Source organism: Vigna unguiculata, chromosome 4 (assembly GCF_004118075.2).
Source record: "Vigna unguiculata cultivar IT97K-499-35 chromosome 4, ASM411807v1, whole genome shotgun sequence".
NCBI lineage: Eukaryota > Viridiplantae > Streptophyta > Magnoliopsida > Fabales > Fabaceae > Vigna > Vigna unguiculata.
The window spans coordinates 37,202,415-37,213,120 of record NC_040282.1 but is presented as its reverse complement, the minus strand read 5'-3'; the positions used below and the strand labels follow the sequence as shown (position 1 = coordinate 37,213,120).

Sequence of the window (10,706 nt, the reverse complement as noted above, 5' to 3'; positions counted from 1 at the left end):
AATATGTATATGTAATTTTATTCGACCCAATAGTTGTCATACTTAATCATAATTAACATGAGAAAGAAAAAGAAAAAAATATCTTTAATTAACTCAAAATATATATAATATTATTTGAAGACACCTTCAAATAAGAACATAAATTAATATTGACGAAACAACAAATCTTTGCGAATAAATAATTATATGTGGTTGCAATCAACATTCAGTGCCCCTATAGCTCAGTGGTAGAGCGTCAGTCTTGTAAACTGAAGGTCTGTAGTTCGATCCTGCATGGGGGCAATTTTTTCAATTTCTAGCTTTTTATTTTGAACTTTTACCATTTTTAAAGAATCACTCTATTTTTGGGTTTAAGTCTCTTTTCATGTTAAATCTAACTATTTATACTCTTAATTTCATTTCTCTTAATATTTCAAATTTAATTTTTTTCTTAAATTTATTTAAAAATGTTATTTTTTGACCTCTTATTCATTTAAAATAAGTTCTCTTTTGAATATTCATTTTTCCAGAATTTATATTTTTTAATACTATTATATATTTTTGAATTATTTTAAACTTTTACCATTTTAAAAAAAATTACTCTATTTTTTTACCTCTTATTCATTTAAAATAAGTTCTCTTTTGAATATTCATTTTTCCAGAATTTATATTTTTTAATACTATTATATATTTTTTGAATTATTTTAAACTTTTACCATTTTAAAAAATTACTCTATTTTTTATATTGTGTTTAAGTTTCTTTTCATATTAAATCTAACTATTTATACTCTTAATTTCATTTCATTTAATATTTCGAATTTAATTTGTTTCTTAACTTTATTTAATATTGCTACTTTTCTTTACATCTTATTCATTTAAAATAAGTTCTCTTTTAACTTACTTTTTCAGAATTTACATTTATTTGAAATTGCTACTTTTTTGTTTACCTCTTATCCATTTAAAATAAAGTATTTTCTAAATATTTTTAAGTCGGATATGCTTTAAAAATGTCTTTTAAGTTGGATATTTTTTTTTGTTTTATGTGTTAAGTTATAATTTGACATAGACGTAGCTAACGATAAATTTGTCAGATTTAAATTTTGACGTAAAAAATTACATATTTATGTTCGACTTACATGCACTAAATAAGTGTATGAAACATATTTCCGTGTTAAGAAAGTCGTGAAATCTCTTAATAACACATTTTATACACACACGTACAACTTTATTATATAGTCATTACACTTTCCAAATGCCATATTTTGTATTTTTAGCTCATTGGCATATTTAAGTAATAAATCGGGTTTTTTGACAATTTTATTTTAATTTTGTATTTTTAACTTGTTTGACCTTCACTCAATTTTTCAGCCATAACTTTCTTTTTAGATATAATTTTGACTTGATTCCAGTTACACTATTCATCTAGGATATGTGATTTACTAGATTTAAACTCGTGTGCTATTTTTATTTTTATTTTTATTTTGTAGAAGTTGAAACAGATTTGTCCAAAAATTGCAAAGAAGATCCTAAATATTTATTTCTTTCCTTGTATTACCTTAAATTTTGTAATTGGACTTACGACCTTAATTAAAGCCCAAATTAGGCCTTTATTAGCTTAAAACTTTTAAGACTTTTCATGTACTAAAAACAAGTGACAAATCATTTGTAAGATTTACATAAATTTAGTTTAGTTTCTTTTATCTCCTTTTTTGTTCTTTTTGTCTTTTCATCTTCCTTTGGTGTTGTGTTGTGTTTATTCTCTATTCTCTGTCATATCTTATGTTCTTTAAGTGTGGAGGAGCAATTAACAAACTGAAGATTAATTTAAGATTAAAAGATTTTCTGTTTGACTTTGTTCTTGAATTTGTAGTTGATTTGTATAAATTATTTTTTTACTGTACTTGTTGTTCTTTAGTTTTTTTCTTTTAATTTAATTTTCTGCTTTCTTGATTTCAGTTTCATTCCACATTGCTTGTTTTTAATTTTGATTTACTATTTTTCAAAATTTAAATCTCCAAATTAATTTGTAAAAGAATGGTACTAAATATTGAATATAAATGAATATATTTCCTTTGATAACAAAATTCAGTAGGAGTAATCATGGATTGGATTTTTAATGATCTAATCCACCTCCATTTTAGATCTAAATAATTTGATCAGATTTTCGATCTAAATCCATTTTTTCAACAAAATTACTTTGAATTTTTTTAAAATGCAAATCCAAATATTTGGATCAAGTTCAAAATCCAGAATCCCTTTTTTATAGAAGAAATTTAAATTAAATTTTCTAAAACTGGTGTCCTTAAGGTCAGGCCGAGACGAAAATATTTTGCCCAACCCGTTGGGCTAGGGGTAAAATGTTCCCCCGTCGGGTTGTTGGCCTGCCTAGCACATCAAGGACATCAGGCATGTCCAGTCCGTACAAGTCGTCTGGCACAACCCGTCTGAGTTGTCGGACCGACTCAGCTTGTCCGGGTTTTCGGGCCCACCCAACCCATCAGGGTTGTCAGGCCTACCCAATCTGTTTAGGTCATCAGGTATGACCCGTTCGAGTCGTCAGGCTGGCTTAGCCCATTTGGGTCTTCAGGCTTGCCTGTCCTCTTCGGATCATCGGGCCCACCCGACTTTTTGGGGTTGTCAGCCCCCACGATTCCGATTCGTTGGGCTCGCCCATCCCATTCGTGTCTTTGAGCCCACCCGACCCGTTCAGGTTGTCGGGCCCAACGACTCGGAGTCGCTGTGCCTGCCCAACCCATTTTGGTCGTCGGGTCTGCCCGACCCTTAAGGGTTGTGGGCTTGCCCAATCGGTACAGGTTGTCGACCACGGGCGATCTGAGTTTGAATTTAGCCTAGTCCATCTCAACCTTTAATTAACCCAACTAAAAGTTTAAATTGAAAATTTGGATTATATTTTTTGTATTATCCATATTTCAAAATCTTGATTTAGATAATGGGTATTCAATCCATAAAATATATAAAATGTGGATTAGATTGAAATTCATATTCGTTAAAATAGATTTTAAATAGATCGGATCGGAGCAAAGATGGATCGAATAGAAAAATTAATATTTTTGTCCACCTCTAAAATTTAGTTTTTTTTGAAACCCCCTTCAAAACAATTATTATCACTCCCCGTCTAATGACAATGACAAATGACTTCAAAATTTACATGGACTAAAATATAATCAGAAATAAATTTTGATATTTACGTCAAACTTTAAAATGTATTATGTAGATATTGTTGTTTCTAAATTCAAAAGTTTTACTAGGTTGATCCAACACTAAATCAGTGACGTAAATAACTTTTCTTACACTTATGATCCACGGATATGATACGTGTATCAGATAGGACACGTATCTGACGCATCGATACATTTATTTTGAAAATAATAGGATACGATACATGATAGATACACAATATATGAATATTGAAAAGTGTACAATAATTCTTAAAAACATAATAAATATATGATTGTTATTATGTAAATTCAAATTAAAACTATATATATATATATATATATATATATATATATATTAAAGTTGTCAACATAAAAATATATAAATTATTATCATTATAAAAGTACCACTATAAGACCAATTTTAGTAACAAAAATTATGTTAGAGACAAATTATTTTAGTAGTTAAAAATTTTGGTAACTAATGTTAGTGACCAATTTAGAAACCATTTCATAATAAAAGCTATTTTAATTATCAATTTAAAAACCAAATATATTTTTTTGAACTATTTTAGTTGCAAATAATTTTTAGTTTTTAATTGGTACTTAAATTGGTCACTATATAATGACTAATTATTTTTTTTCACTAAAATTTGTCATTATTCAAAGATTTTCTTGTATTGTATTATAACTTTATAAATTAGATATTTCACTACTTCACTAGTAAGTATAGTTAAAGTATCCTAAAATATCAGACACAAATATGTATCGGACATGAATACGTGACCCAAATTAAAGTAAATGTAATTCTACACTGATGCATACTTAAAACAATATTTTATTTTAAACTAATACATCACAAATATATATTATTACTTGTGACATCATTAAATATGTTATAATTAAATAATTTTCAAAACATAAACTATTATACTACTGGAAAAACGTAGCTTCACTTCACTTCACATTATTCTTATTATAACGATAAATCTACTACGCAACATCGTCAAACGTATTTTTCAGCATGAGAATTTATATGGTGACCCATCATGAACAATCTTTTGTTTTGTTCCAAATCTAAAGTGACACGTGGGTTTCGTACGCTAAGATGTTCTCCATTGATAGCGGGCACTGCTTGACTAGTAGTCACAGGTTGTTTTGAACAACAATTTCAAATTTATATTTGCATGATGAAATTAAGAAAATAAATTAAAATAAACAATTTTTATTGTTGATGACAATTGTTGATGAGATATATTTTGATTCTTCCTTCTAAATTTTTCGCATTTCTTCTATTTTTTGGACTTATTGAAAAGTGTTTTGCAATAATAAAATCTGAAAGAAACTTCCCATAATGCGTAAGTTAATCAAACTTCTTTAAACAACTAAATTACTATTCTTCCTTTTCCCCTATTTTGATTCGTATCGAAAGGTCCACTTTCTATATAAAATATCCTTTTTTTTAACCTAAAGAAAGAATAACGTTCTCCTACAAGGAACCACTATAAATACATTCCTCAAATGTCCACAAAAAAAACATCACAACAATCCCACAACCAAACTTTCCAAACTCCCAAGTTATAGTTTTTGGCCATTCCCAACAACCTTCTGCTTCAGCCATGGCCCTTAACATTAGCTTGAGATGTTTGGCAATGGTTGCCATTGCATTTTTCTTCATAGTGCAAGGAACTCTTGGTAAGTCTCTAAAACATGAAAAACTCTTAACTAAATAGTTATTTTCCGGATTTAATTTATGTGGGTATTTTTTTTTAATGGTGAGTGACTACTTTTTCATTATCAAAAACGAATTTGATTTTCATCCCCATTTGATCCTTTTAATCCTTTAGAAAAAATAGTTAGTCTTTGAAAAGTTAGGATGTAACTCCCATAAATTTTGAAAATTTATAAACCAAAAAAAATAGGAACATAAAATGATTGACAAGGGAGCGAGAAAAATTAGATAAATTTTTTGTGCGCTTCTTAGTATTTGTTTTCCAATTATTTACATTTAATAATATGTAAAATTAACAAGATTACCCAAATTAAATTCCATTTAAGCTTTATCCTTAAAAGTTAATTAATTAAAGGATATTTGATTTAATTAATATATTATTTGCTACAACGCACTAATATATACTTATACATATGCACAATTCTACATGCAGATATATGATTCCGATTCTCTGAATACTTCCCTTAATAGTTTATCAAATGTTCAAAAAAGATAAAAAAAAAAAGTAAATTGTTATTTTAATTTGTATGAATTAAAAAATGACGGTGTTGCATTTGGAATGTTGTACGAAAAAAGACAACATTTCTCTTTAATTAAATCGTTTGAAAAATTTAATTTATTTCTTACAATTAAGGAAAAATAGTTTTAGCGTCTCTAACACACACACACGCGCGTGGGAACGGTGAAATTTCAGGGGAGGTAGAATGCGAGCGTCTGAGCGAGGACACGTGTGCGTTTGCGGTGTCGCGGGAGGGAAAACGGTGCGTGCTGGAGAAGCGTGTGAAGAGGAGCGGGGAAGAGGCTTACACGTGCCGGACTTCAGAGATCGAAACGGAAACACAAAACGGACACATCGAAACGGAGGAATGCATAAAGGGTTGTGGTTTGGACAGAAAATCCTTCGGAATCTCTTCGGATTCTCTTCTTGAAGTTGGGTTCACCAAAACCCTATGCTCCCCTCACTGTTACCAAAACTGCCCCAACATCGTTGATCTCTATTTCAACCTTGCCGCCGGTGAAGGTAACAATATCACTCCCTGCGTCACCCGCCCTATTCAGTATTTAACAATTTTGAAATTTCGATGATGTTAAAATATGTAAAAGTTTTTTCCTTAATGTATATGCAGGTGTGTTTCTTCCCCAATTGTGTGCATCACATGGTGCAAATGCTCGTCGACAAACGGCTGAGATCAGAAGCTCCGGTACGGTGGCTCCAGGACCAGTGCAATCTCTGCAATTCATTGCAACTTCTCCACAACCTTTTGATGCTGTTGAACTCACACATGAACCTGCAGTAGCTCCATTTCCCCAGTTCTAAGTAGTGTTATGCAAGAAATAATGAAAAATAATTAGTGTATTTCATACTTAATGCGTGTTTAGTTTATAATAAGGATGTTGCACTCACACCAATATATAGCTACATAGAGGGTTTGGAATGTGTAATTAGTTATTAATGAAAAAATTATACTTTTAACTCCTATTTTTTTACTTTCATCCATTACTTTTTAACATAAATTGGTGTGTATCATTTATTTTTTAGAGAAAAAATAAGGGTATATTAATCAATAATTTACATTAAATCATGTTAAGAAATATAAGATAAGAGTCATAGTATCATTGTTCTAAATAATAGTAAAAAAATAGGAGTCCTAATATCATTATTATTATTAATGTATTATTTTCTGCAAAGTTTTAATGCTCCAAGTCATCTTTCAGACTCGTGACGTTGAAAATGAGTGTACTTTTCAATATTTTTGGTTGATTAAAGTATTGTTCATTGTAATTAACGTCCGTGATTGGCTCAGTTGTATTGGACTCGAGATTTTTACGTTAATGGTTAATGATTTGGATTCTAATTCTTGCATATATGAAGAAAGTATTTAGAAGATATAATTTATATGACTGTTTTCAGTATTGTTCAAAAGAGATTAGTCTTAATGAGCAATTAGGCATGTTTTTACAATTATATATGCATAAAAATAATATATGAACTTGTAAGAGAATATAATTTCCAAGAAGGAAAAGATAATTTTTAAATAAAAATGAACTTAGTATTGGATATGACTCTACACTGCACATAAAACAAACCCAATCAACGACACCTATATCTCTTGCTAAGAAATTTAGGGACATGAAAGGTGCATAGATTTTCTGAGTAGTGTCAGAGACCGATTGTACATATCCCACTTTTTTCAGAATCATTGATCCAATAACACCACATATAATGTTTTTGGTTCTAAACCTCAGGACAGGTTCCTCCATGAACAGTGGTATTAGGCCAAAAAGTGTTGGGTAGGTACATTAAAAAGACAATTTCACACTCAATTTCCAAACACAGCACCAAACTTTGGAAATATTTACATGCCTGGATCTGAGTAAATTGAGGTTTATATATAAAACATTTAAATTCAGGTGAGTCTCCACTTAGTGTAATATATAAGACCACGCTTTTATTCTATGTAGTTTTCAACAGTGAATTCTTCATGTCAAAGTATTTGAAAAATTAAAAACAGTTAATGTAATCCACAGCATAATGTTATCTAAAGGGTGTTTGCAATTGCATCATCAAAAATGTTATATGCCACATTAATAATGTTCATACCGAAAGACTCTTTAGGTCAAAATATCTAAAGTTAATTTTCTGACATCGTGGATTCCAATTACTTTAGGACATTTTACAATGAAACTAATCACTCGAAAAATTTATCACAAAGAGTAAAGTTAACATACTCATCAATAATGATAAGGTAAGATCCACAAAACTCTTGATCCAACAACAAAATAAATTGAGTATATATAAAATAAGGGTTAAATTACTATTTTAGTCTTTGTTTTCGTTTAAAAATGTTAGGTTGGTACTCCAATCATTTTTAGTCTCATTTTGATCATAATTTTTTTAAAAAATTTATGCAATTTAACATTTTTTGATAAATTTTTTGAAGCAGATCAATGATTTTTCATCAAAATTGATACTAGAATTATGTTAATTATATCAATAAAACAAATAATCCTCATTCATAACTTTAATTTTGTAGGAAAAACATTGATCCATTTCAAGAAATTTAATAAAAAGGATTAAATTTCATCAATTTTTTAAAAATTGAAACTAAATTAAGACTAAAAATACTAGAGGACTAACTTGATATTTTTGAAAGAAAATAGGGACCTGAAGAGTTGTTAAACTTAAAATTAATAAATAAAACGGATATTTATTTATATTTATTATCTATATTTGCTAAAGATAAAAGGTAATGAGTGTTTATATTTTTTTTCTTAGGTAGATATCTCTTCTTTAGAAGTTGAGGCAATGGCAATTTAATTTTTTTTTCTAACCTTTTGAAACAATGAAATCGTGAAGTTGTTATAGGTTCCAAAATAAATAATATTTCAGATGTGGTAATTGACTCTAATAATGTATCAACGTACTTGAAATCAAAACTTTAGTACTCGAGTTTCAAAGATGAACATTTATTCCCCTCTGATCTTGACTAAGAGTTTGTTTGTAATAGTTCTATATTGTTTAAAATTAAGGTCAAGGACAATTTACATCTTCTTTATCCAATTTTTGAGACTCTTTTTTAGAACAAAACCTTAACAAAATTTCAGACTTCAAAATAGACAATACCTCAAATATAGTAATTAACTTTGACGCTATATATTATCTCAATATACTTGAAGTCGGAACAAAAACAATTGCTCATGCATTTACAATATGTTTGCATCTTTTAAAAGCAAAGTTATATCTATGACTATAATTTAAAACCTTGGATCGAATCTATTCAATTCTTATGCAAAGATTTCATGATAGTTTCTTAACTAACATTGAAACGAAGATGTGTCATTATATAAACAACTCAAATGGTATCATGAAATGGTAAACGTTAAATAAACTTAACAAAATTTGATTAAAATGACTAAATTCATGCGATTATAAAATTAGGGAATTAAATTAGATAAAAGTTTCAAACAATGACTAATTTCAATTATGACCGGAAGTTGAAGGAGTAAAAATATATTTAATCATATAATTTAAAACCTCGCAATAGAACTATTGAATTCCCATGAGAGGTTTTGAAATACAAATAAGTTATTTTATATTTTTGTTATTTAATTAGTCTCTTTCAATTTCAAATGTCTGGATTTCAAATTTGTCACAATATTAACGTATATAAAGTGATGTGAGTTATGACTTATGAAATGAGAACCAGCTATTTTTTTTGTGGTCGTGCAAAGATCTGATACAGTTGCTGATGTGTGCAATGTAACCACCACCATGATTGGTATGAACCAGTCTATTCTTAAATTAAAGCTTTTCTGTCTTTCATCTCTCATTAATTCACTCAATTGTTCTACTTCATTATATACTTGTATCTGCAGTTTATAACCAACAAGTTTAATTTTGAAGTCAAACTTCTATTTACTATAGCTTCTCATCTAATAAATGTGTACATTTTTATAACAATTTTTTCATTGATTCTGTTAATTTTGTTCACCCAAACAATGAATATATTTTTTAATAACATGTTTTCTTCATGTAGATCAGCCCCTCTCAAAAACACATTTTTTGAAAGAAAAAAAAAACAAAATAGTACAAAAAAAAAAAAAACATGTCTTTTAAAACTAAATTTATGACACTAAACAATGGGTAGGAAACAAAACTAACTAGGATCAACTTTTGTTAATCATTTCATGAGTTCAGCAAAGTATACAGATGTTAGCATAATGGAAAAGTGAACAATAATTGGTTCTGGTAAAAATGAAAGATTTAAAATTGTGGGGACATGATGGTTTATCTTTGTGTTGAAAAGCAATTACACTATGATAAAGAGGGTGTAAATTGTTTTAAGAAAGATGAAAATCATGTTCGAGGTTGGAATTAAGGTTAGAGTATCGTGCAAGTAATTTGTTGCTTCGAAGTTGGTGTTTCTCATGCAAGAAAAATTATAGTAATACACAAAGCACAATTAGTAACAAAGGAAAAGTGCTTATAAGGAAAGGGAAAAGTGGGAACTTATGTTATTTCCTTCGAAAATTAACTTTTTTTAACTTTTTTTTTCCTAGTAGCCTTAGTTTCACCGACCTTTAATCAATAAAAAATAATTTATTTCAGTGACAACTCAACCCTTACACAAATTTAATGTATTCATTTTTTTTATTATTTAGGTTTGTATAGGTTATTAGGACATTAATTCAATTATTATTTATTTAAAATTATAAAAATATTTTACCATTTTATTATAACATCATAATATAAATAAATTTTAATTCATTTTTGTTTATATATTGATTTGTTTATATAAACAAGTTTTAAAAAAACCGGGGATTAACTGCCACAAAATAGTGTTGGTTAAAAAAGGAATTCTATTATTGTTGGTCAAACCTATAGATGTAATATAGGTATTATTGTTTATTATATAATTCTTTAAGTGTTAATATACTTCGTAGTAAATATATTACATATTATTAAGTTAAAACTTTATATAGATTGAAAGTATCTATAATAATACATGTAAGTTTTCTTCTAATGGTAGTCCTTCCAATTTAGGAAACAAAGGAAGAAGATGTAAATGGTGACCTATAAGTAAAATACTAAAATATGTTTCTTTACACGTTACTTTACTTTAACAAGAATATTTTTTATTTAACAATATCATATTACTTTTTTTTGGATAAATAATCCATAATGTCATTTCACTTTTTAATTTTTTTTTTTTTTTTACATTACTTTCGCTTTCTTTTTTTCTCAAACAAACATACATCACTAGTATTTGATGATGTTTCAAGAAAATATATATTTAAAGAACAAAAGATGTGAGAAG

The 10,706-nt window shown here is 28.1% G+C and overlaps 1 protein-coding gene and 1 non-coding gene across 2 annotated transcripts; both read left to right on the top strand.

Moving 5' to 3' along the window:
* The first annotated feature begins 210 nt into the window (after positions 1–210).
* Positions 211–282, top strand: TRNAT-UGU. The gene has a single exon. It is a non-coding gene; the product is annotated as a tRNA-Thr (tRNA).
* Positions 283–4,697: 4,415 nt separating this feature from the next.
* LOC114182437 lies at positions 4,698–6,309 on the top strand. Its single transcript, XM_028069303.1, has 3 exons — positions 4,698–4,850; positions 5,582–5,908; positions 6,015–6,309. Exons 1-3 carry the CDS (start codon positions 4,775–4,777, stop codon positions 6,203–6,205), a joined length of 594 nt encoding a protein of 197 aa, XP_027925104.1. The 5' UTR covers positions 4,698–4,774; the 3' UTR covers positions 6,206–6,309.
* The last annotated feature ends 4,397 nt before the right edge of the window (positions 6,310–10,706 follow it).

Coding starts and splice junctions, on each gene's coding strand:
- LOC114182437 (XM_028069303.1), top strand. CDS start 4,775: ATGGCCCTTAACATTAGCTTGAGATGTTTGGCAATGGTTGCCATTGCA. Junction 4,851..5,581: donor CATAGTGCAAGGAACTCTTG/GTAAGTCTCTAA, acceptor GTGAAATTTCAG/GGGAGGTAGAATGCGAGCGT. Junction 5,909..6,014: donor CAACCTTGCCGCCGGTGAAG/GTAACAATATCA, acceptor ATGTATATGCAG/GTGTGTTTCTTCCCCAATTG.